The following is a 27,811-nucleotide window of genomic DNA, read 5'->3' on the forward strand; positions in this document are numbered from 1 at the left end:
GGCTGCAGCATTTTTCAGGCTAAACCAGTCCAAAGCTTCATTGTAAAGATGTCCACCTGACTGTTATCTTGCCTACAAAATCCTGAATCCTTGAAGTCCTCATGATCTGAGTTCAATACTTTTAACATGTGACATAAATTCCCTTTAAAAGCCTTAATGATTGCATCCTTATGGGAAGTTAAATCTTCCCTGTCATAAAGAATCTTAAACAATCCTTCACTTTCCTCTAGTTGTGACAAAAGTCTTCTCAATCCATTTTCACTGTCAAAATTCTCAGTTTCATGAAGCAATAAGTCTGGAAATCATGTACAATTTTCAGGGCTGAATCATTTTAAATACTTTTGGATTCATTTTGGATTCATATCCTTTGCTTTTATTTTTTCACTTTAAAATTCACCTACATCCCCACAATCTTCCTTGCAATCAAGATAACAAGTAACAGTTTTTCCAAACTTTAAAGATTTTATATGTATATATATATATATATATATATATATATATGTATATATATATATATATACACACACACACATATATATACATATATATATATATATATATGCTAGCTAATATTATAAATTACTTCAAATCAATTGTGCTGTGAAAAGGCAGAGCTATGTAGTTAGAAGCCTTTCAGTTCAACAGATTTAACTGAACGCTTTTTATGTATTAGAGCCTGGAGGGGAACAAAAACAATTCACAAAAATGAAAGTCTCTGTCCTCATGAAGTTTCTACTTCACTCAATTGAAGGCTCTCCTACTCTAGGAGGCCTCATTCTTATCCCCTATATGCCAGAGCCTCCTTCTCCAAGGTTATCTTGTGTTTCATTTATAGATGTATTATAAATATCTGGAATGTAAGAAGGAAGCTTTTCCCATGTCCTTAGCATTATGCCTGGCACAGGCATTGACTGAGAACAGTATCAGCAACACTGATCTTCTCAATTCCATTCTCATATAGAAATAGCATGTTGTAAGGTCCTTGAGAAAAGGACTTTCCCACCTTTTAAATCCAGTACCTAATCCACAGCTCCAGTTAAATAAGTGGCGCTTTTAAAATGCTTTGTTGAATTGAATTATATTATCAAAGTGAAACTATAGAAAGTCATTTGGTTATAGAATAATAATTTTTATTCTGTTTACAATCAGCAATTATTTTCAAGTTAAAAGGATTTTCCTTCAAAAATAAATAAGGAAATCATACAGATACTCTAAGCTATCTTCAAACATTAGGCAATGTGGTGCAGGTCTAGTACAGTTGCCTAAATGGCTGGCAATGTACTCTGAGTGAGTTATCACAACATAAATTCACACCCTTCTGAGTCTCATTGCTTAATTTAACAGCAAGACAACTCTCCCCCTGTGTGTTTCAATAAACATTTAGCCATGGGAGATCCATTTCAGAATGTTCCTTTCTAAAATGAACTTGATCAAAATCCAGTCTGAGACAACAGATGGAGAAGTCCCAGATGCACTAAAGAATTGGAAAAGTCACTGTTTTTAAAAGGTGGGCCAAGGTATGCAATGGCACTGCTGTCCTACTGGTTTAAACAAGAAAGGAGAAGCCAAATAATAACCGTGATTTAATGTTAATTGCTAGAATTACTTTAGAATCATGCCTTTTATGATTTTATTTCTTAAATAAAAGGTACTCCTAAAATTATTTCATATAATACCTTGAAGTTCTAAGGGCACTTACACTTGCTCATTCATTTAATGCACAGTCCAAAGAAACGATCCTTGGTTTTAACCTGCCTGAGAAGCATGTTATCCTTAACAGAATAGCCTAATTATTGGTAAATAACATCTAAGAGCAAGTCTCACCATATTACTTCTCAGCTCAAAAATCTTCAGTGGTTTCCTATTGCTTTTCAGAAAAATACAAATTTCTCGGTCTGACATTTAAAACCCTTCAAAATCTATCTCCAGCCTGTATTTCCAGAAAACTTTTCCTATTAGTCACATTTACTAACTCCATATTCTAGCCAAATTGATCTACCAGGTCTTTCCCAGAACTGGGGATTACATGTCCCATCTTGACAGTCTGCAGTAATAACAATAACAACAGTAATAACAGCAATAAATGGCATTTATATAGTGCTTCAAGGTTTGCAAAGCTCTTTAAAATATTACCTTTTTCATCCTCACAGTAACACAGATTTGGTGTTATGATTAATTCATTTTATAAATGATGAAACTGAGGCAGAGATTAAGTGACTCAATTAGGGTCACATAGTAAGTGTCTGAGGCTGAATTTGAACTTGGGATTTCCTGACTTCAGGTCCAACTCTTTGTCTACTTTGTATTCATGTTTGCCTCTTAGAATTTGTATCTTTCTTCAAGGAGCAGCTCAGATGCTATCTCCTCTATGAAGCCATTCCTAATTGTTCAGTTGCTAATGCTCTCTTCCTCCTGTTTATGCTTCTCTGTATACATGTATTTATTTCCTCCTGACCTCATCCCCTTCTTCTGGAATTTAAGATCCATCAGCTGTTATAACTCTAGTGACTAACATAGTGCCTTGCACAAAGTAAGCATTTTAGAATGTTTATTAAGTGAATTGAAATTATTCATGTTATGCCCATAGATTCACACATTTTTTCTTTTTAATAAATTTATTTTAAAGGGTGTAATCTTCAGGAAAAAACCTAGAAAAATTGTTCATCTACATTAAAGGTTTTGATATTACTTGAAACTTAAAGCATTTCTCATATTCAACAAGGTTTTACTGAATTTCCTGCCTAAACGTTCAGCACTATGCTATAAATTTAAAAGAAGTAAATATATCCTTGCCATCAAGAAGCTTACAATCTAATTGGAGACACGAGATACAAAGCACACAAAGCAGACATTTGATGATTGTTTAAATGCCAAAATGAATTAATACCAACAATACATGATCTAACAGTTTGCTAATCCTATGAAGCCTCAATGTTGACAAACATTTTAGGTGCAATCACAAATAACTCAAATGGTATAAGATTATACAAGGAAAACTAAATGTATTGATTTTTTTCCTAGATCCATTTTACCTATGCTGTGTAGACAGTTATCAACAAATGTCACAAGTTAAAGACAATCTACCTACAAATAAATATATATATATATATATATATACATATATGTGTATATGCATATATATGTCAATACTAATATATAAAAGTATGTGTGTATGTACACATTATACAACTTTCCAAATATAAGACCTATCCAAAATTGAAAGAGCTGGGAGAAGGAATATATAACTTCTTTGATAGTCATTGTTTTAGTTATGTAAAGTTTAAATTGTTTTGTTTTAGATCTTATCTATATCCTCATCCAATACTTATCTATAACATTGAAAGATATACCTTGGTAACTATAAGACCCCCTAATAGTTCCAGAATTCTATGAACTTCAAAGGCTTTAAATCAAAAATAGAACCATAGGAGCATACAACATATAATTACTCACATGAGTATGGGCCTATGTTAAGAAATATGAAGATAAAAATAAATAAACGGCATGGCCCATGACTTTAATGATTTTTGAATCTCATTAGAAGGACATTACCTAGACATAGACTAACACTATAAGGCAATATAGAAATGATAAATGAATGGCATAGACTTGAGTAACATAAACATTCAGATAAAGAAAATAAGGGAAAACTATGTATTTGACTTTACTCATTTAATGAGAAAACCTCAGAGAGTGTGGAGAATAACAGTTAAAAAATAAAGTGAAAAAGAAATTCTCAAAATATTGACTTTTTTTTAAAATATCCAAGTAGACCCATAAGAATTGAAAGATCATCAAGAAATCTAAAGTTTCAGTTAAAGAAAGCTTCCAGAATTTGAAAGGTCAGCTATAAAAAGCAAATGCTGATTTGGAAATCTAGCACTTAAAGTATAACTTTAAAAAAAAAAGTGAGTTAAAACACAGAATTTTGGTTTAGGGGCAAAGTTTGAATTTTGGCCTTTCAAAGTCTTCACGGGAATGCTCACTGACATCTACAATTTTCATCTTCCCCTCTCAGAATCCTTGTCTTCCCTCAAGGCCTAGCTCAGGTGACACTTCTTCCATCAACTTTTCCATGATCCCTTGTAGCTGTCCAATCCTATCAGTTCAGATTGCTCCTTCCTTCTTCAAATCATCTTGTATTTTTTTTCTGTGTGTATGTTATATCTCCCCAACAAAATGGGGGCAGCAACAGTTTTGTTTCTTTCTTTGTAGCCTCATAGCATAGCACAGTGCTTTGCACAAACTGAACATTTAATAAGTGACTTTTGAATGGCAAAGTCTATATGCAGAGTGATGTTTATGTGGTCTATAATGTACTGAGTTAACACTTTTAATTTCTATTATAATTGGGCAAAGCTAGCAGCTCCACCTGACTGAGTGCTCTGGCCAACTATGGAGCTATGAGATAAGCCTGCTTGTTTCACACCCAGACATACCTGCTACTACACGCTTCCTCTCATTAGAATGTAGATAACATTGGATAAGGTGACATAGCCTCTGACTACAAATCAAGTCTTACAAACTCAATTATGCAATAATCACTATTGAAAGAGTTAAGGGAAACAGGCATATTAATACATTGCTGGTGGAGCTGTAAATTAGTCCAACCCTTCTGAAGAACAATTTGGAAGTTTAAAAAAAAGATCTTAAACTATTCATAACAATAAAATAATCAGCAAGAGTTTATTAGTCCCAATTATATGTGAAACATTGTGCTAGGCCCTGGGTATACAAAGACAAAAAGCTAAATACACATTCTAATGGGGGAGATCACATACTCATACATTCATGCACAAAATAGTTGTTAGGTAATCTTGGAGTGGGAGTGTCATTAGCAGCTGGAGTGGAGCAGGGTTGGTACAGAAGGTAGTATTTGAGCCAAATCTTAAAATAAAGCTGGGATTCTTTGTGGTGAGGGTTGTAGGGAGATAAAGAGATTGCATTTCTGGCAGCCAAAGCAAAGGCATGGAGATGGAAATGAGCATGTTATGGATGTCCAGTTTGGCTAGACCATAGGGTATTTTGAGGGGATTCTTGCATGATGAAGCTGAACAGGCAGGTTATAGTCAGGTTATGAAGAGTTTTAAATGCAAAACAGAGAAATTTATGTTTGATCCTAGAGGAAATAGAGAGCTGCTGGGGTTTTCTGTGTAGTGGTATAATATGGACAGACATGGTCAGTGGGTTAAAGACTAAATTAGTGAGAAGTAAAAGAATTGTCTTTCTGCAATGAGGGCCCTGCTGAGATTAGCTAGCATAAATTTGTAATTACCTCATTTGTGTGACTTCCAGTAACTCTTTTCAGCAGAATATCAGTAGGAGTGGAAAAGGCAGATGGTAGGAATAATACAGGGCTAAGATTTGGCAAGGCACGAGCATCAATAGAACAAGAGATCAAGAGATGAGAGTGCAGAGGACAGTATACAGTTAAATTCTGAACTACCTGGAAGAGTTTGGATAGGGAGAGGACAGGAGTAATCACCTGATTTTTGGTAGCAATGAGAACTGCATCCCTTTGACCAACTTGATGTAGGAGTGAATGCTGAGTCATATAGGACACTACAAAATTGTTGTTAGAAAAACTGTGTAAATTTTGAAGTGCTATAAAAATGGAAATTAGCATTGTTATAACTATAACATTACAAATATTAGGATAGGTGGGTGGTATTTTACTTCTTCTACCCCAATAAAAATAATTACTTGTCTTAGGTAATAAGAGTTTTTAAATAATCATTTATTTTCCTCTAATTACATTTTAAAATATTTTAAATTCATTTTTCTTACAAAGTTTTGAGTTTCAAATTCTATTCCTCTCCCCCTCCCTCCCCTCCCCTAACCCTGAGATTGTAAGCAATCCAATATAAGTTATACATGTGCAATCATATAAAACATTTCCATATTAGTCATTTTGTATATGAAGATGTTAAGATTTATTGATGGAATTCATCAATTGAAACTAGATATGTAATAAGGCCTGGACTTCTTGAATCAATCAGACATTACAATTAGGTGCAATAGAAAATCTGTTCTGATTGGGTGAGGAACTTTGTCCCACCCTGAGGAGTAGTCCACCTTTAGGTAGAGATTCCAAGATTTTGGTAGTGAAAAGGAAAGAGGGCATCGAGAGCCACAGAAAGAGAGTTGGAAACATAGGGACAAACAATGAAAAGAAAGCAAATTTAAAACTAAGGCAGGGCAGACAAAGGACAGATTGAGTAAGCTACTGGCCAAAGGTGTTTTTCTAAGCAGGGGCAGCTAGGTGGTGCAGTGGATAAAGCACCAGGCCTAGAGTCAGGAAGATTGATCTCCATGAGTTGAAATCTGTCCTCAGATTCTTACTAGCTGCGTTAGCCTGGGCAAATCACTTAAGCTTGTTTGCCTCAGTTTCCTCATTGGTAAAATGAGCCGGAGAAGGAAATGGCAAACCACTTCAATATCTTTGCAAAGAAAACCCCAAATGGAGCCACAAAAGGAAAAGTCACACAACCGAATAACAAATTCCTAAGCAGAAATGTGAGAAGATGTGAGCAGATGCTATCATTGTACCCACCTTTTCAAAGATTGTTCTTTTCCCTAATTACCGCTCCCCCTCCCCCCAATTCCTGTCTATAAAAAGGCATTGTAATATACTCTGTTGCTTCCCTTAACCCGAATTTTGCTTCAACTCCAAAGAGGGCAAGGGTTAGCTTGGGATAAATACAAATGTAAAATAGAGAGCCAAATCTTTGCCTAAAGTTTAGGAAATTTTGGCCTAAGGATCTTAATGATTGTGGAGTATATTCTTAACATTTCATTTAATACAAACTTCCTATAGCAGCAGATAGAGGAACCATGTAGATCTGAGGAGCCATTATATTGCCTTACGTTTAAAAACTGTGGTAATTACTGTAACAAATCACCATAATAATTACTCTAACTAACCTGGCCATGTGATCTTAGGCAAATCACTAAACCCCTTAGTACACTGGCCAAATCCCCCAAAATATATAAATTACAGAGCAGGTGCCAGTCTTCATTGTTAGAGGGAGATTCATTAATGGACATTTCTTATACTAGTGATATCATAGGTCTGAAAAGAAAATCAGACCATAATATAGTAGTGGGAGAATATTTTCAAGTATTTAATTAATGACTAAGTGAAAAGACTTCACTGGCAGCTGGTGATGGATGCCAACAATCAAAATACAGGCCCATAAAAAAATTCAAACTCCATGAAGATATCATGTGAGTTTCATTGGTTGGCAGTTCCTGATATCCTCTATGGTCCCTTTCTTACGGATGGGCATTCCATTAAAAATTTGCCAGACTTCTGGTATACTGACCTTTTACAATGACAGGCTATACAGTTTTTATCAGTGCCTCCAAAATCACATCCTTGAGTTATTTCAAAATTCTTCAGTTGCTGCCATCTATTTCAGGTGATTCATTTAAATACAATTTTCGATTGAGTCTGTAATGTTCTGTGCATTTATCACCATATTTGTTAGTATAAAAACATACTTTGGGAATGCAGTTTGATACTTAAGTTCTGATTTCAGAAATTACTGAATCTGCTTCTCAAATGACCCAGGCCTCACATTTTATCCTGGCAGAAAAGTGCCTCATCAGCTCCTTCAGATAAAAGATTTGTAATGTCATTACCTTACCAATGTTCTGTTCAAAATGTTGAGACAAGACTCTGATCTAATGCCTAGTTGTAGTAACCTAGAGTTTTCCTTCCTCTTGCCATTAACACGTGCCTTCTCCCAATTCCCAACTTTTCACTTCTCTCACACCTGTTGTACACACCTGCTGCTTTTGGAGAAAATCTACTACCCCATAGCTGCCAAGTCTTGCTAGAGATTATCATAGTAGTTTCTTGCTAACATCCTGTATCTCTCATCTCTACTTCACTGCCAAAATTCCTAAATGAGTGATGTACTCCTGCTGTTTTCAGTGCCTTATCACCCTCTCATTCTTCAGTCCCTTACAATCAGCTGCCATCCCTATCATTCTATAAAAATTACACTACTGAAAGTCACCAATGATTTCTTAATTGCTAAATCTATTTTTTTTAAATCCATCACTATCATTCTTGACCTCTCCCAAGCATTTAACATTACTGACAATCTCCTCTGTCTTGAAATTCTCACTTATCTGAGATTCCTTGATATGACATAGTGGGTCCCCCCCCCCTTTCTTTCTCTATTATCTCTGGTTTAAACCTTTCCATCTCCTCTTCCTTCTCCTATTGACTAATTGTGGAGACTTTCTAAGGATCTGTTCTTTCTTCATCCCCTGTTCTCTCTCTCAGAGACTACTTCCACTTTTGTAACTTCAGCTTTTATTTCTGTGGCTAACTCCTAAATCCTTATTTCTGTCCCTGGCATCTCTCCTACTTTCTAAGGCATGATTTCAAACTGCGTAATGGATGATTTCATCTTAAATTCAATAGTTTAAAATTAAACCCATTAACTTTCACTAGTTATCTTTATGAACTAGTTCTCTACGCCCTGTTTCTGTCATCATTCTATCAGTGACCCTGATTTTACATTTCAATATAACTGAATCTTAGAATTTAAAATGATATATAATAAAATCATCATTCTCTCTTTTGACCTCCATTTTCGATCATTTAAGAAGTTTTCTTCATTCTTAATCCATCTTTTCTCTTCTTTTCACTACTATCCTAGTTCAGGAAATAACTGTTTGTTTCTTAGACTTTTTAGTAGTCTCCCCCCCCAAAAAAAAAAAAAAACACAGGCTTGATTTTTTTGAAAAGGAAAACCTTTGAGGTTTGGTTGACTCAGGTAACTAAAGATTCAGACTGTGAACATAACTTCCTCATTGACTTGGTAAAAAATAGTCACAATAAGGTTCAATTCCTTTCTCTCATTTTTGGCTAATGGATCATGATAAGAAACTCAGACAATGTAGCTTCCCTCACTAGAATCAACTCCTGCGATTCTTCTCATAAAATAGCCTTCTCTTGCTATGACTAAGTATACCTCATTTTTGTTAACTGTTCAAGACTTGTGACTGAATTATTATGTTCCAAAACCAAATCTAAATTACCAGAGTACTGATGTGTGTCACAACAGCCCAAGATAACCTCTTAATGCATCTTCTTCCCTTCAACAAGTTGTTCCCTTAAATACGTTTTATACATTCTGGCTATATTGTCATTCCCCCCCAAAAAACCAAAATCTCTCTGCTAGTAATATTGCCATAAAGACCTTGTAGACCAGGAATTCTAGCACATACGTATTTCTTAGAGTTTCCTAAATTTCCAGGGGTTTTGACCTCAGGGGAACTACCTTCCGGTAGAATAGCCACACTTGGTGAAATGCAGGGAAATCATGATGAGAGTTGGAAGAGGAGGACTAGGAGTCATGCTGGTTCATCCATGCTTCTCCTGCTGAGCAAGAAAGGAATGAGGGGTATTGAGTGCTGTCCCTAGAACAGAAATCAAGGAAAGCAAGTAGAACTGAGACCTGTGGTGTACCAAAGCATATACGCAGGTAGAATGGCATATTATCAAATGAGTAAGAGCAGACAGAAGCAAAGAGAACTATGGAAACCAGGAATTGTGGTGGTTGATAAGATAGACCACCACAGCCCAGTTCACAATACCTCTTTATAATCTTATCAAGAATACTTCCCAGAAAACCTCCCAGCTCCCCTTTAAAAATTGGACTACTTCTATTACCATAACACCTCTTACTAGAGGGATAAAAGGGAGAAGAGAAGGGATTCAACCCTGTCTCCTTGGTTTTAGAATCATAGACTGTTCCTTTAAATTCTTATGTATATTCCCATTGTTTAAAGATATTGTTGAAGAATATGACCGTATATGATGATTTTAGTCCAAGACAAGAAAAGTGGTTTTGAAGAGGAAGTTCAAGCAAAAGGGAAAATTTAATTTCATCAACTTAAGGTGAGTTTGGGGAGAGCCATTAAAGAAAGAGTTTCTCAATTTTTACTAATCTCTGATCTATTTCAGAACTCAGACCTCTTTTCCAACTGGAGACCTAAATAGGAAATACTCAATAGCCAAAAGAGGTACATGGCAACCACTTTGCCTTACAGCACACACTTGTCTATGCTAAACATATGCTTCTAACATTCATGGAAGTCATGCTCCACTGCCTAATTATTATAATTACTGAAGGTTATAAAAGTGAATGAAAAATTTGTTAAATTCCAAACTGTGGCTATTTCTCTAGGGGCCAGACTAAGTTGGGAGAGGCTATCTACCTGGTGATGATTATTTAAAAATATAAAATAAAACAAAACTCTTTAAAGTAGTCCATATCTTCCCGGAGGTTATCAACTTTTTTAAAAAAAGGCCTTTCATTTTTTTTTTGCTTAATGCTTTAATTTTATCATGGTTCTATTTTCTCAAATCAAATAGATCTGTGTTTTTGTGTATTCATTAACAATTTTTAAATTAAGTTGAGATAAATTTCAAAAAGCTTCAATCATATATATTGTATATTCCAGATTCTCTTAATTACTCAGAAACAAGTCCAATATATATTCTTTCTTTGTGAGTAAACATTGATCTTTGGGAAGAATAATATGGGTTAGAAAATATAAAACCCCATACTTGTTTTAGAGAATTATGATACCATGCACACATATTTGCAAGTGTGAGAAAATATCCTGTGAAAATTCAAAGACAATATATCTTCTTAACACTTAACCCACTAAAGAAACCTGAGTTGAAATTATCAAGCAATTAAGTATCTGAGAAGTTTAAAGAAGGATGTGATGGATCAGTACTGTAAATGATGTCCTTTGAATAAGGAAGCTAGTCATGATTGACATTTCATTATTATGTCAGTCAAGTCAACAAGCATTTATTCCGCACCTATTATGGGCAAGGCACTATGCTAAGTGCCATATATTTAAGATATACAGTTCTACCTATAGAAACTCATATGTATTTGTATGTCTCTATGTAACATCCTAGTGTTTTATAGAAAAAAAAGTAGTTTATTTTTATTGCTAAATGATAATTTAGTTCTCTCAGGGCCTGACATTTTCTGTGGCTAATATAGCAGCTGCACAATAGTGATGTGTTCCAAGAAAAGAAAATACACATCTGCTGAGCTGTGCTTCCTGTTCCACCTTGGCTAAACAGATTTAGGCGTCCTTATCTGTCACCTTGTCATCTGCTTGTCTAACTTCATGAAAACTTGTGTAGTAAATTATGTGCTCTTGACTGCCCACCTTCAAACAAGAGGTTTATTCTCAAATATAATCTATTCACTACCAGAACATTAAGGTCCTGTGGAACACTGGATTAGGAATTCTGCTATGCCATTTATCTGTTATTACCAGAAAATTAAAGGCATATGACAATATGACATTATTAGACAAGTTATGGACTACATAAAGCCATAGTTCATATTTCTAATGGTAACCTTTATCCATAGTTTCTATTAGTACCCAGAGCTTTCTATTCATATGCCAAGCTTTCTATATCTTCAATTTTTTTATTCATTCCCTATTCGTTATAGACTATTTATGTGTATTTAATAACTTGCTTCTTCTGACTTCATTATTTGTCACCAAAATCTCCGACTCCTTCTTGCCCTTCACCTCTCACACTCTTTATTTTATCAGGTCTGTCATTTTACTGCCACATTATTTTTTGTCAATTGATTATATTTTTCCCCATTTACAAACACCCTAAAAAATATGATCATAACTCTTCCACTATAATTTAACCTTCCTTGGCCTATGTAAAATGAGACAGTTGGATCAGATGATCTAAAGTTTCCTCTATATCTAAAGCCTTTTTTTTTGGGGGGGGGAGAGGTAATGGGGGTTAAGTGACTTGCCCAAGGTCTCCCCACTGGTAAGTGTCAGGTGTCTGAGGCTGGATTTGAACTCAGGTCCCCCTGACCCCAAGGCTGAAGCTCTACCCACAGTGCCACCTAGCTGCCCCTAAAGCCTTTGATTTTATGATTACTGCAAGAGCCTCTTTAAAGGTCATATGGCTTCCACTTTCTTCATACACCAACTTTCCTTCACACCACTATGGAATTTTTCTCGCACACAATGATAATGTCACAATTATATTACACAATAACCCTATGGGTAGTTAATTCAAGCATTATCCCCAGCTTACCAATAAAGAAACTGAGTTTTTGAGAGGGTAACTAATTTGTGCAGTTTGGCACAAATAGAACACTTTCAAACCCACAGCTTTCCTGACTCCAGGTCCATGTTCTTTCCATGACACTGTGATGACCACGTAAATTTGGTCCTGGCACACTATGATTCAAAACTCTTTGAAAGCATCGGTTGCTACTGAATCATTCCTTTGCCTGGCATTCAGGGCCTTTGCTAAGAAGGTAACAAGCTATCTTCACAGGCTAATCTCCTACTATTACCCATTATACAATCTATGCATAGATTAATTACAATACTTACCATTCCCCTTATGTGAATTCTATTTTATAGGTACCATGCCTTTCCTTACATGGTTTCTTATACTTTGCCCTGCCCATGCCTCTTCTCTGTTGAATTCCTACCTATCCACAACACATCACAAATACTGCCTTTTCCAGGAAGCCTACTTTGGTCTGCAGCCTTTTACTTGACATCTGCCCTGTCTATCATTGTACTTTCCAGAGCACCGACCTTTGTCATCTTTTCTTTCCATTGTACCCTCAGCATTAGAGATCTAACACTGGGAACATAATGATTGCAACTATAGAAATCTCACTCTGTGGTCTGCACTGTCCAGACTGGTGAGTGAGTTACATAGTCCACTATGTCAAACTGGATCCAGCCCATATCACACTGTAACCTGGATATCTTCTTAACATCTACTTGTGAATGAACCCAGTGTATCCACTCACTATCCCTAGACAAACACCCTTCCCTGCCCCTACTCCCAAATATATGTTTTGCCTTTCCCATTAGAAAGTTAACTCCTTGAGTGCAGTAAATGTCTCACTTTTGCACTTGTAGCAAATATAAGTGCTAAAATGCTTTTTTATTCATTCATTCAACCCATACCCGAAAATAAGAATTCCTTTTAGAACAAACCCTCATGATGTAACTTTTAATTGAGACCTTTTATAAGGAAGAACCCACTATACCCTGAGGCAATGTATTCCACTTTTGGAACTCTGTAATTGTTTGTTTCCTCTTACTTTGGATCTAAATTTTTCTATTTTAAAGGTCTATTTAGTAGTACCTTCTGGAATTTAGCAGAGCAAGCCTAATTATTTTTCCACATTAATTCTACAATAAATTAAAGACAACTACCATGTCTTCTCTGAAGTCTTCTGTTGTCCTGGCTAAAGACCCCTAATTCCTTCCAGTGATCTTCATGTGCTATGAATTTAAGGTTCTTCCTCATCCAGCATGTCTTCATTCAAGGACAAGTTTAACTGTGTTTGAACAAATTAATCTCCAGAAGACTTTTTGTAATAACAAATGAATATCATATACTGAGATGTTGAGTGGCTGTGCTTGGTTGGCATAGTTTTTGGACACTCAAATCCACCTTCATATATTATGAGATATTAAAGAAAAAAAATATAAAATGTGAAAAAGGATAATTTATTGTCCAATTCTTATTCATTCTATTTAATTATATGCATATGTTCCACAGAGTCTCATAGTTAAGTAGTTGGTTGCTTCTGCATTTTAATTATTTTCTTCCCAGTATAGATTTATACAACTCTACCTGTCACAAAGTGCCCAAAGCTTGAATACATACATACATACACACGCATACACATACACACACACACACACACACACACATATTTATACATATATAAATTTAAAAGAAGTTTGGATAACAGTTCTGTGCCTTTAAAAATAATACTTAATGATTGTACTTTCAAATGAGTTTACTACACATTATTTACATGTTATACCTTGTATAAGGGAGATGTTATATATATATAAATGTTTATTCCTTTTTTCAAGTGTTAACTGGCTACAGAGATTTTCTAGACTCCTTTAGCTTTATTATAGAAATTGTTTTATTTGATAAGACTTCTTTAACAACTGACAAAAATAATATTTTTTTTACTTTTATAAATGCCTAATTTTTTTTTCAGAATCAATAACTTTTAAAAACAGATCAGGGTGGGCTCCTACAATTCCTCACAGTGTTTATTTAATCATATATGTATGTATATATATATATATATATATATATATGTACATTATATATATATATGTATATATATATACACACACACACATACATATATATACATTCTAATACACACACACATACATATATACATATGTAATATATATGGGTATGTGTATATATATATGTATGTAAGTATGTATGTATGTGTATGTACACAGATATGTATATATGTATGTGTGTGTGTGTATTAGAATGCTATCAGGCTCACTGTCCCATAGTTCAGGGTTCACCTTCTTATTTTTGAGTTTACCCTCTTCCCCAATATTCCTCCCTGTTTTCACCCTTTCAAGATTGTTCAAAGTCTTATTACTGGACTTTGAAACCTTCCAGTCCCTTCTAATCACTTTAATTGGTTTGATGTCTCAGGCCATATTATTTCTGAGAATTTTTCAAAATCTTCTGACTTTGAAATCTAGGGCACCTTCAATTATACCACACTGAATTCAATGTTAGTTGCTGTTGGCAAAATGCTACAACCATTTTGTATCCACCTTTCTTCCAACTTTCTCTTGTTTTTTGAGTCAGTAAGAAATCCAGAAAGGGACACAAAGAAGCATGACAGTTTTGTTATTATCATGTTAAAAAAATTTGGAAACTATAACAGAAGTTTGTAATTATATATACAATCCTCTTCCTCTTTCTTTGTTGAAATGTTCATGTTTTTCAAGTTCATCATATATTATGCATACATAATAATTTTACATTTTTTAAAGAGAGATTGATTGTCTATAGAGGGATAACAAAGAAAAAGAGTAATGGAGTATAGATAGATAGATAGATAGATAGATAGATACATACATACATACATACATACATACATATCTTTATGACTCTCTCTCTATATATATATTATCTATTTATCTATCAGCATACAGATTTGTCCTGAACAGATAATATGTGAAAAGGAAATAGCTTAGAACCGACTAGGAGGGAGATCATACCAGACAATATTTATCAAATTATTCATTACTTTCAATAATCCCATTCTGTTTCCTTCCACTCCTTAGAAGTTCTGTTTCCTATAGAAAATACAAACTCCTTCCTCTGGAAGTCTGGGTTTTTTAACCTTTCCAGTATTATTTTACATTACTCCCCTCCATGCTATGTCCTAGTTAAATATGATTTAAATCTATTCCCCTATCTCATTCAATCATTTTTTATCTCCATTCATTGATAAAGGTATCACCTTGTCTAGAATACAACCCTTCATTATCTCTCCCCATTGGACTTTCTTGAAGGCCTAGTTATGTGTTACCTCCTCAAAAAACTATTTTCCAACCCGTCTTATTGAAAGTAGTCTTTACTTTTTTTTTCAAACTTTCTTAAAAAATTTTCTCTGGACCTCTCCTTGCATTAAATTTTTATATTTATGACATATCCCCACCCACCCAATGTATGGTGGGGCAGCTAAATGGCATAGCCGATAAAGTGCTGAGCCCAAAGTCATGAAGACTTATCTTCTTGAGTGTAAATCTAGCCTCAGACACTTACTAGCTATGAGATCCTGGGAAAGTCACTTAACCCTGTTTGCCTCAATTCTTCATCTGTAAAATAATCTGGAGAAGGAGATAGCAAACCGCTTCAGTGTCTTTGCCAAGAGAAACACCAAGTGGGTTCACAAAGAGTCAGACGATTGAAAACAATTGCACAACAGCGAGCTGAAGCTCGAAAAGACAACCACAATGTACTGCAAGTTCTTTCAGGGCAAAGACCATTTTGTCTTTCATTGCTACATCCACATGTTGCCTAATACATAGTTGAATCATAATCTTTGTGGAGTTGGATATAATCCAGTTTTCTCTTGAGAGTATCGTTCATTCCCAAGTATTTATATCACACATAATGACATAATTTTGTAATTGTTTGATATTGATATTCATATAAATTTCATCACTTAATGATAACTCAGAAAATGACAAATAAGGGGACTGCTTTGGACTCCAATAGGAGGGAAGATCTTTGAAAAGCAGATGGCCCTCAGCAGTCACTAAGCAAACAAAGTGTAATTCAGTTGTTTGCATGTTCAATGGAATCTATTTTCCCCCTTTTAAAATTTACCATGTTTCCTGGAACCCATTTTTCTAATGAGTTAGAATTCCTCCACTCATTCTTTCTTGGCTCATTGTACCTATATTCAATCATCTGTCACTATATGTGCTACTTTTCAAACTTGGAAAGCATACTACTTCATTTCTTCGTTAATATTTCAGTCCTTTCCTGCTACCTTCTCTAGGTCCTACCCTTTAGATGGAGTGGTTCATACTCTCCATGCTCTACCCCACCACTTAGAAGCAATAGTAAATGAGACAGTGCCAGGCCTTCCATAGCAAAAATAATCATGAAATTGTGGGGATTCATTCTTTCCTCACCACTCTATCTCCACCCTCATTTTTCTTTTTAGACAGTAGTTAAAAATGAGATATATCTAAAAGTTATCTGTCAGTTTGGATTTTCATCAAATAATCACTTTTGCATTATATGTCTACGTCCTGAAACACAATACTTTAAATAACTAATTTAATGTTCATTCCCTAGTTAAATATTATATTAATATATTTCCAGGACTCAATATAGTGACAACCTCAAAGATTTAAAAAATAAATGAAATATTTTAGTCAGAAAATATTGCCTTGAAAAATTGTTTTTAAAAAGTCCATTATATTAAATATATATAAATATTATTATGAATTAATTTTATGGGTATATTTTAAATTTGTTGCATCAAAATATTTTGATAGTACACATTATCATTTTAATGTTTTGATTAAAAACATATAGCATATACATATCTAGAGGAACAAAAACAATAACAACAATTATAACCTTCTTTAATAATAAATGACTTAAGTGGTCACATTTGTAATTCAATAAGTCTATGTTAAATTTATTTAAAAGACATGGGGAAAAAGGTAGTGGTGATTACATATGATCCATAATTACAAATATAGTCAATAAGTAAAGGTAATGGCATTTAGCCATTCATCCTATATTGGACACTTTTCATACATTTGGTAAATCAATCTTTACTTTTGTAAAAATCATTCCAAGCTTCAAAAATTCTAAATTCTAATCACTATAGAAGAAACATCTGCTATGGAAACAACTGAACATTTCTATGGCCCAAGGCATGTATCCAGTCAAATACTTATTCTGAGCCCTAAATCCCACAATGGAGAATGTATGTGTATTTTTTTCCAGTTCCTTCCTGAAATGTCACTTTTTTTGGACAGTCTATTAAGTAAAAGCTAATCAAAACAAAACAAAACCTGAACTCATATGCTGTTCTGGGTAACTGTAGGCTTGTTATATTCCTATAGTTTGTAGTTTTGCTTTTTTTTTTCTTCTTCAATTACGAGTTTGTTTGTTTGTTTTTAAGTTAGTCTATTGTTTGCTAATCTATGGTACCTTCAAAAAAATCTTACAGTGTTGGCTGACATTCCTGAAAATCTCTTGCTTATTATTTTAGATTGTTGTAATGGAAACTAATTAAGGAAAACGCTATTAATTTTAGGCTCTCAAACTTTCAACATATCCAGCAAAAAATTATGATTTTTAAGCTAGTAGGACTCTAAGGGACAAGAATCAAATACCAAACTAAACAATAAGCCAGAAGGTTAATGAAGCAAAAGCTCAAGGATACTAATGTACTTGCTTGCTGAGAAATGGGAAGTTATTTTTATCATTCTTACAGTAAATAAAACTTAGATTGTGTTTACTTAATAAGTCATAGTTATTAAAATAAACTTAAACTTTTAAAAATACTGAGAGATTCCAATTGTTTCATATGTAAACCTTTGTTCTTAATCATCAGTTAGTTGTACATCTGTACTAGTTAACACTCTGGCAAAGACTTAAAATTTCAGTTGCTATCTTATGATAATCATTTCATTATGAAATGAAGTTGTATCAGAGATATGTTAGATGTTTGTAGTAAAATGCACAATATTTACTACTATAACCTGTGGCACAGGGCACTGGGCTCTGGACTCATACAGACAAAAACAATTCATTTAAAAAAAATAAAATCTGTTATTTGCATTTACTAATCACAAAATAACGAAAAAAGAAAGCTTCCCTAACCTTCAAGGAGCTTACTCACTGGCAAATACTTTAAGTTTTAAAAAGAGAAAGGTCAGGAAATTAACATCAGTGAACTGGACCAGATTACAAGATTCTAGAACATATCTATCTATCTATCTATCTATCTAGGCAATTGGGGTTAAGTGACTTGCCCAAGGTCACACAGCTAGTAAGTGTCAAGTGTTCGGTCTGAGGCTGGATTTGAACTCAGGTCCTCCTGGCTTCAGATCAGTGCTCTATTCACTGTGCCACCTAGCTGACCCCTAGACCATATTTTTCAAAGGAATATTTGTATGTACTCAGAAAGGGAGAACACTATAATCTAGATGGGTTCATCATCACATTACAACACTAACCTCATTTATATTTTATTTGTGTCATCTAGATTGATCAATTAGGACTTCAGAAATAAATGGATTGATGTGTATTAGACTAAATTTGAGGCAGCTAGGTAGCTTAGCAGAGAGCACTTACCTTGGAGTGAGGAAGATCTGAGTTCAAATCTGACCTCAGAGATTTATTAGCTTTGTAACCCTGGGCAAGTTATTCAACTTCTGTTTGCCTTGATTCACTGAAGAAGGAAATAGCAAACTACTCCACTGTCTTTTCCAAGATAACCCCATAGACTGTTTAGGCATGATATGGTCCACAGGTTCACAATGAGTGAGGAAGAAGATTAGAATTAGGTGACTTGGATTGGCCTGGATAACCATAACCAGATAGTGTTGATTAATAAATTGCTGTCAAACTGAAGTCTCCAGTTAAGTGCAACAAATTTTAAAAAATTGTTTGGGTAGATGACAAGGATTGATGACTGGATATGTTTAGCTTTGGGAAGATAAAGAGTTGGGAGAGCAAAACAAGCTCTGAGTATCTGAAGAACGGTTATACTGAAGAAAAATTTGGAACAATAAGTGATATTTGCAGAGGAATAGATTTAGGCTAACTACAGTATATCCCCCAAAACTTGCAATTTTAAGCTTTACCAGCTTGAAACAATGAAGGATCCTAACAATTACAGTTAGTTATAAGCAAAATAGACTACTTACAGAGGAAGCATGATCTCCCTCAAGAGAATTATTCATGTGAGGTCTAGAATTTGATTTGTTTGAGATTAGGAGAAGGAATTTTACTCAGGAGTATATGGGGCTATGTGCTCTGATTTCCCGTTTAGCTCCAGGTTTCTATAAAACCATGATTATAGATCTTGAATTTTCCTTCAAGACATTAACTTCAGCAACATTTAAAATGAAGAACATGCTCAAAGAAGGATTATCTGAATTACTAATTCAAAGTTCTTATATTTGAGGTTCCCTATTTGAATATAAAGGAAGAGAATCCTAACTGCACATAAATCTAGATCAAATCCAATTTTGTGATGTCTAAACATAAGCCAACTTTACATTTCAAAAAATTTAGTCCCTAATATTTGTTGCAAGTATACAAATATTTAATATAATGGATAAGTATGTCTAACAGGAAAAAAAAAAAGAATATCTTGCAAGCCAAGAGATGGAAAAATCAACCACCTTTTTTTTTACAATAAATTACATACATTACAATTACATTACATCATATGCATATTAAGCAAATACCCCAGATTTTCCAAGTATTTTTTCATCTTACCTGCTGGTTTACAGGGAAGTTCCTGTTGATTTTTTTAATCTGTAAAAAAAAAAAGAAATCAAAGTCTAGAAAGACAAAGAAAAGATGGCACATGGACTTCAATAATGTTTCTGGAAATGATATGCACAAAGGGAACAAATATTGTCAATGCTTATGCTGCAAATACTTCTCTGACAATTCAGAGAACGTGCTGTAAAGAATGTCTACCAAATGCCTTTTTGTAAGTGTAATTACCTTTAATATTAAATACTGCCTCATTTCAAAAGTTCACTTGGAAATAATACAACAGGATTTATTTGTGCTTCCTGAGAGTTGTTGGGCTAGCTACTTTATCTTCTGATTCTTACCTTTCTTTTCTGTAAAATGATGGGTTGGACCAGGAGATCTCCATTGTCCTTTCTACCATCATTTTTCTATGGTCCTTTGGTTAAGGAACCAGAGCCATTTATAAAAGTCATGTAAACAGATAAAACTGCTTATAAATACTACAATGTATAGAATATCAAAAGCAACGTTGTAGTTAACTTTAAATTTTTAAGTATAAAATAAAGTAAAAACACCTGGTGTTTTAATTTATTTTTTTCTAAGCCACCCACTGTTCTGTTATGTTTGACTCTTACGATTGCTGAGGAAATAAGCAACCTAAACACTGGAGGATAAAATATGTCCATCTATATACTGTCAGTCAGACCCCCAAATAGAACATAGCATTTACACTAAGACAATTTAATATATGACATTTTATCACAACATAAGCTGAATCTTCTGAGAAAACGTTTCCTATATTACCTGACACCTAACTAAACATTTCCACCAAAATGGCAATACTTGGATGTTAATTTAAAGTAAATCCCATAACACTGCTGAAGTTTAATGTAAAATGTCTTGTACTAACTCTAATTTTTTTTCCCAACTCCTCTATTGAATCTTCAGCATGATGTGAAGGTAAGCCTGGATTCTTCAAGGAATGTCAGATTAGTGCCAGTTCTCATAAGTTCCTAAATTGGAAAATTTTTGAATGTAAACATAGCAATGGAGTATTGTTCTAGGATTAGCCTGCTTAATTTCAGAGTGTCCAAACACTAGAAAGTTGGCCACCAGATGATTGTTTTTTACAACAGTAAGGCAAGAACAAATGTATTGATTATGGAATTAAGGCAGTACCTACATCAACGAATTGTTTTTGTTGTTGTTAAGTAACAATGGATTCTTTTTTCTAATTCCCCCATAGTTTCTATAAAAATTACACATGATACATTTCTATAGTACAATATATTTTCTCATCTGTAAAAATGAACTGGAGAAAGAAATAGTAAGCCACTCTAGTATCTTTGTCAAGGAAACATCAAATGTGGTCACAAGAATCAGACATGACTGAAAATGACTGAACTACATGCTGAAACTCAGAGAAATTAAGTGACTTCCTCATTTCACAAGAACTGCAAAATTTTCACGGACAACATGGCTAGTATATATTTTTTAGAACTTAGATATCAATAATTTAAGCAACATTTAAGAACTAGGGCAATGATAAACATAAAGAAGTGAGTAAAGGTGTTGTGGAAATAGAAAATCAGCAAAGTATTACAAGAAAAATTAAGCATAGGAATGAAGTAGTAACTTAAGATCAGGATGATATAAATAAATCTAAAAAGCAATGTGAAAATTAAAAAAATTAAGAAAAACAGAGATCTAAAATTTATAAACTTATATAAAAATAGAAGAAACAATTCAATAAATGAAAGTAAATGACAAAATGGATGAGGGGAAAAACATAACGTGTTGAATTCAAGAAAGGAATAAAAAAGACATATAATGAATGAATCAATATGATAGACTGATAGACTAGAACAAAATTTACTGCAAATCAGGTGAATCTACATAAAAGCAGGACTTGCATATTACACCAAAAAAAAAAAAAACACAACTCACAATCTCAGTGAAGATAAATAAGGAAACTATTATGCTTAAAGAAATAGACAATTAAACAATTTGAGTGTGAAACATACATTCATTATATGGTATAGTAATTAAGGACAAATTAAGGATATTGATTAAGGATAAATGAAAATATTTTTAAAAATATAGATTGTTACTTTAAATGTTCCTTTCTCAGTTAGAAATGTAGAGCAAAAAGATAAATCACTGATGCTAAATAAAGTGAGCAGAGCCAGGAGAATGTTGTACACAGTAACAGCCATGATGTGCAATGACTAACACTGATAGACTTTGACCTTCTCAGCAATGCAAGGATTTAAGGCATTTATAAAGGTCTCATGATGGAAAATGCTATCCACATCCAAAGAAAGAACTATGGAGTTTGAATGCAGATCACAGTATACTATTTGCTATTTTTTTCTTCTGTTTTATTTTGTTTTCTTTTCTTTTCTTGTGGTTCTTCCTATTGGTTCTAATTCTTCCTTACAATATCACTAATGTGAAAATATGTTTAATAGGAATGTATATGTATAGCCTATATCAAATTGTGTGATGTCTTGGGAAGGGAGGAATGGAGGGAGAAAAAATATAAAATTCAAAAACTTATGTCCCTCCTCAGAAACGTTTGCTTCTGATCACCCTCTCCCCCAATCTGCCCTCCCCCTTCTCCTCCCCCCCATACACTTCCCCCCATTTTCCTGTAGGGTAAGATAGATTTTCATACCCAATTTAGCATGTATGGTACCCCCTCCTTAAACCACATCTGATGAGAATAAGATTCATTCATTCTCTCCCACCTTCCCCCACTTCTCCTCCATTGTAAAAGCCTTTTCTTGTTTGTTTTATGTGAGATAATTTAGCCCATTCTGCCTCTCTCTTTCTCCTTCTCACAGTATAGTCCTCTCTCACCCCTTAATTTTACTTATTAGATATTACCCCTTCATCTTCAACTCACCCTATGCCCTCTATCTCTATCTATCTATCTATCTATCTATCTATCTATCTATCTATCTATCTATCTATCTATTTATCTATCTACATATATTTTCCCAATCTAATTACCCTAATACTGAAAAAGGTCTCATGAGTTACAAATATCATCTTTTTGTGTAGGAATATAATCAGTTCAACTTTAATAAGTCCCTTATGTTTCTCTTTCCTGTTTACCTCTTCATGTTTCTCTTGAGTCTTGTATTTGAAAGTCAAATTTTCTATTCAGTTCTGGTCTTTCTATCAAGAATGCTTGAAAGTCCTCTATTTCACTGAATGTCTACTTTTTCCTCTGAAAGATCATACTCAGTTTTGCCGGGTAGGTGATTCTTGGTTAGAATCCTAGCTCCTTTGACCTCCAGAATATCATATTTCAACCCTCTGATTCCTTAATGTAGATGCTACTAAATCTTGTGTTATCCTGATTGTGTTTCCACAATATCTTAATGTTTCTGGCTGCTTGCAATATTTTCTCCTTAGCCTGGGAACTCTGGAATTTATCTAATAAGGAAATGATGTTTAGGCTCTTTTTTTAATCATGGCTTTCAGGTAGTCCAGTAATTTTTAAATTATCTCTCCTGGATCTTCTTTCCATGTCAGTTGTTTTTCCAGTGAGCTATTTTACATTGTCTTCCATTTTTCATTCTTTTGGCTCTGTTTTACAATGTCTTGTTTTCTCATAAATTCATTAGCTTCCATTTGCTCCATTCTAATTTTTAAGGAAATATTTTCTTCAGTGAGCTTTTGAAACTCCCTCTCCATTTGGCCAATTCTGCTTTTTAAGGCATTCTTCTCCTCATTGGCTTTTTGGACCTCTTTTGCCATTTGTGTTAGGCTATTGTTTTAAGGTCTCATTTTGTTCAGTATTTGTGCATCTCCTTTAGCAAGCTGTTAACTCATTTTTCATGATTTCTTTGCATTACTCTCATTTCTTTCCCCAATTTTCCCTCTCCTTTTACTTGCATTTCAAAATCCTTTTTGAGCTATTCCGTGGCCTGAGACCAATTTATATTTTTCTTGGAGGCTTTGGATATAGGAGCTTTGACTTTGTTGTCTTCTTGTGGTTGTATGTTTTAATCTTCTTTGTCACCAAAGTAAGATTCTACAATCTGAGTTTTATTCTGCTATTTGCTTATGTTTCCAGTCAATTACTTGAGTTTTTAATTCTTTATTAAGGTAGAGCTCTACTTCCAGTGTGGAGAGCACACTGTCCCATGCTTTAGGAGTTTAATGCAAGTATTTTCAGAGATACTTCTAGGGACCTGTAAACTTTCAGTTCTTCCAAGGTGGTAGGCTCAAAGGCAAGGTGTTCTCTCCTTGCCAAGCCTGGGCTCTCATCTATGAGTGACCACAAGCACTCTTTTCTCCCTTGGAACTGTGAGGAACTGCAGCCTCAAGCTCCACCATGTCAGCTCTCCTCCTTGCCCCAGGATTGCCACCCAGAACTGTGATCCAGATCCAAGCAGGGACAAAGCAAGAGAATCCTGCCTCAGCACCAGCAAAGAGATCCCTGCAATCTCCCTCTGATCGTCACTTGATCCACCCACTGTCTGTGGGCTGAAAGCTCCAGAAGTAGCTGCTGTTGCTATGGCTGATGCCCAGGAGCTGTGCTAGGGCTGGGACCAGAACCAGGTCCAACAGACCTTTCCTACTGACCTTCTAATTTGTCTTTGGCATTTGTGGGTTGAGAAGTGTGGAAACTGCCACAGCTGCCCTTGATTCAGTCCCCTGATGAGGCCTGCTCTGGGTTTGCTGAGGGACATCTTTGCCTCTGAGGCCCATACTGAACTGTGCTCCTCTCCCAGCCCTACACAAAAGACCTTTCCCATGAACCATCCAGGTTGTCTGGGCCTGGAAATTCATTTCACTCTGTCTTTTTGTGGGTTCTGCTGCTCTAGAATTTAGAGCCTTTTTTAAAGGTGTCTGGAGGAGTTTAGGGGAAAGCTCAAGGAAGTCACTGTTTTTGCTCCTCCATCTTGGCTCCGCCCCCCAATGTTTCGCTTTCTTAGGTAACTTTTGTGCCCCCTCTAAAGCATGAATGTCAAAATGAAGAACACATATGTCTGTCTAAATGTGTAAAGGGAGATTTTTCAAATGTTATTCTTGTGCCTTTCAAAGACATAATAAGCTTCTATAGAGGACACTGTGCCATATAATCTGAAGAATACTTATGTTATTATGGATAACTGAAGTATTGAAATAGAAACAATGAAAATCCTCAAAAGTATAAATTTAATAATGAAACCAGCAAAATAAAAGTAATATTGCTTACTTTAAAAAAAATTAACAATCACAAATCAAGTACTGAAAACACTGATATTTTCATATTGTTTCTGAACAGATATCTCTAATGCCAATGAAAGTTTCGTTAAATGAGAAAACAATCAATGTTTTATTTAAGATTTTGAAGCACTTTTAATACATTCTCATTTCATTCCTACAATAACCCTGTGAGATAAGCACTAAGGGTGATTATTATCTTCATTTTACTAATAAGGAAATCAAGGTTAAGGTTAAGTGACTTGACTAACTTTACATAGCTAATCAATTTCTATGGTGGCATTCTAACCTAGGTGTTCTAAATTCCAAATCCACTGCTTTATCTATGATGCCAATTGCATCTCAGTAAAAAGGAAAAAATGATTTACATTCCTATTGAAGGTATATTAATAAGATGACCAAGTGTTATGTTATGACAAAATGAAAAATTAGTCTCACCTTGAACAACATGAATACAGTGCCAAAATACAATGGCTTGGAGAGATGAGATGAAAAAGAACACATTTACATTGCAATGTATACTGTGTGTGGAGCATTGCAACATTACTGAAGCTATCAATCATGGTTCTTTATCATTGGTATTATTATTTTTGTTGTTGTTTACTTGTAAGAAGCCTGAAAGTGATTTACAAGTCACAGAAAAACATCAGTCTTTTTATAAGTCTGAAATGTATTTCTCCTGTTTACATTTACTTTAAAAAAAGAATTGATGTGCCTTAGGAAAAAAATGGTAGGTGGCATGATTTAGTGGTAATGAAAAAGGTTTCAAAGAGAATAGAGTATAATCTTTCTTAATTCTTACAGTAGAAAAAAAACAAAATGGAAAATAAATTCCATATATGTTTTCTTTACTCCTGCTCTTGAGAGGAGAAGAAGTATGTTGCAGTTTATAAAACCTTGCCTTTGGAGAAAGGAAGAACAAGGTTCAAATCCCACCTCAGATACTCATTAGATCTATGACTCTTAGAAAGTCATTAATTTTGTGCCTCAGTTCACTAACTGTAAATTGAGGGTTTGGGATGCAATGTCGTATAATATCTCTCTTTGTTCTAAATCTATGGTTTTATATGGAATTATGTCTTATGTTCCACTGCATCCTAACACTTGGCACACTATAGAATGACTTGTAATCAGTTTTATCATCCTGATGATTAATATCTACATTTTCTTGAATCAAATTGCTCACATCAGTTTCCTCTGAGCTACAATACAAAATCCAATGATGCTGCCAGACAGTCCCACTATGTTAGCTCATGTAATAGATTTCAAAGGTAACTATTAGAAACTACCTTCAATGCCTTTCTTTCAAATCCCATACCTTCTTTCAAGATAACTTCTATTTTATCAATATTGGTTTTACTTCTCCTGAATGCTTTTATTGCTCTTCTTATTTTTAGGAAAGTTTCAAATAAGAGCCAAGACTGGTACAATGAAGGATAAAGATCCTAAGTATGCAAAAAAAAAAAAAGTTGCTTATACTGGGTAAAACAGGGCAGAACATTTAAGTAGTGGCACAAGATATATAATTAAAACCACTTCCTATAGTCTTCTTATTTCCCTGCCAACTCACATTCTTGAAAGAGCCTCCCATCACCCCAAGTGGAGGTCATCTTCATGGAGTTAGGGATTCCATCACATCTGAGAATTTAGCCAGTACTATATAGAAATAATATTCACACATATATGCATATGTATTTTGCATGTGTATGTGTATTTATATATGCACATCTTTTTTTTTTCCATTAAGACTAGGAAATTAAATTTTACTACTAAAGCTGTGACTCAGTTTTAGCATGTAAAAACAATGCAACAAAATATTAAAGGAACTCATGGTAGGAAAGGAGTTTACTTAGTATATGTCCCTTAATGTAATGTCTATGTATGTACACACACACACACATGCATATATACACACATGCGCACACATGTATACATGTACATATATACACATGCATACATATATCTATATACATATATGTGCATGTATCTGTGTATATATACATACATACATACATACACACAAACACACACTCCCTGCTTGGAAGGACCCTTAATATCAGATGATTTAAAACTCTACCTTCCCTTCCTCCAAGGTCATCTCTCCAAGAAAATATGCTCCATGTTACATTAATGGATTTTTCTTCTACCGTGAGTACCTTTAACATTTTGTTACTGTTGCTGTTGTTCTGTTGTTTTTGCATATTGAAACTAAGAGTCACAGCTTTAATAGGAAATGTCACTTCCTGGATTTAATGAAAAGGGATGTGTTTTACTTTCTCAATTTAGCTGCTAATGATTTTATCCCTTAATCATATCTTCCTCCCCTGCCCCAAGTTTATTCAATGTGCTTTTTTTCTGGACAGCTTAGGCTACAATTTGAACTCTAAAGAAGACAGTCACTTTTGTTCAATTGTCATATAAAGACAGTCTTTTGATTTTAAAGCTTGAAAGCTGTAGGCTTGATGTAATTAATAATTGAAGAGACTATAGACACAACTGTCAGTTTCTAAGTTCAGCAGGGGATTTTTAATCTAGGGAAACTTTTGTGTTTATATATAAAGCCAGTCTTTAATCAGGGCTTTGAAAAACTCCTCAGAGAATAGCGGTTCTGAGATAGAAAGATACATAGACACCTTTAACAGCATGCAAAGTTCAAAAAATAAATGTAGCCATCTGCCTTCCATAGCAACATATGTAGTCACTATGAAAGGGTTATCTGTA

At 34.3% G+C, this 27,811-nt stretch overlaps 1 protein-coding gene across 1 annotated transcript in view; it reads right to left on the reverse strand.

Moving 5' to 3' along the window:
- Positions 1-27,811, reverse strand: part of SNTG1 (syntrophin gamma 1) — a 489,887-nt gene that overhangs the window by 229,794 nt on the left and 232,282 nt on the right. Inside the window, 1 exon segment of the mRNA XM_078151780.1 lies at positions 19,883-19,921. Coding sequence (XP_078007906.1) covers positions 19,883-19,921 — 39 coding nt within the window.

This window comes from Phascolarctos cinereus, unplaced genomic scaffold (genome assembly GCF_003287225.1).
Source record: "Phascolarctos cinereus isolate Bilbo 61053 unplaced genomic scaffold, phaCin_HiC Scaffold_4;HRSCAF=312, whole genome shotgun sequence".
Classification (NCBI taxonomy): domain Eukaryota; kingdom Metazoa; phylum Chordata; class Mammalia; order Diprotodontia; family Phascolarctidae; genus Phascolarctos; species Phascolarctos cinereus.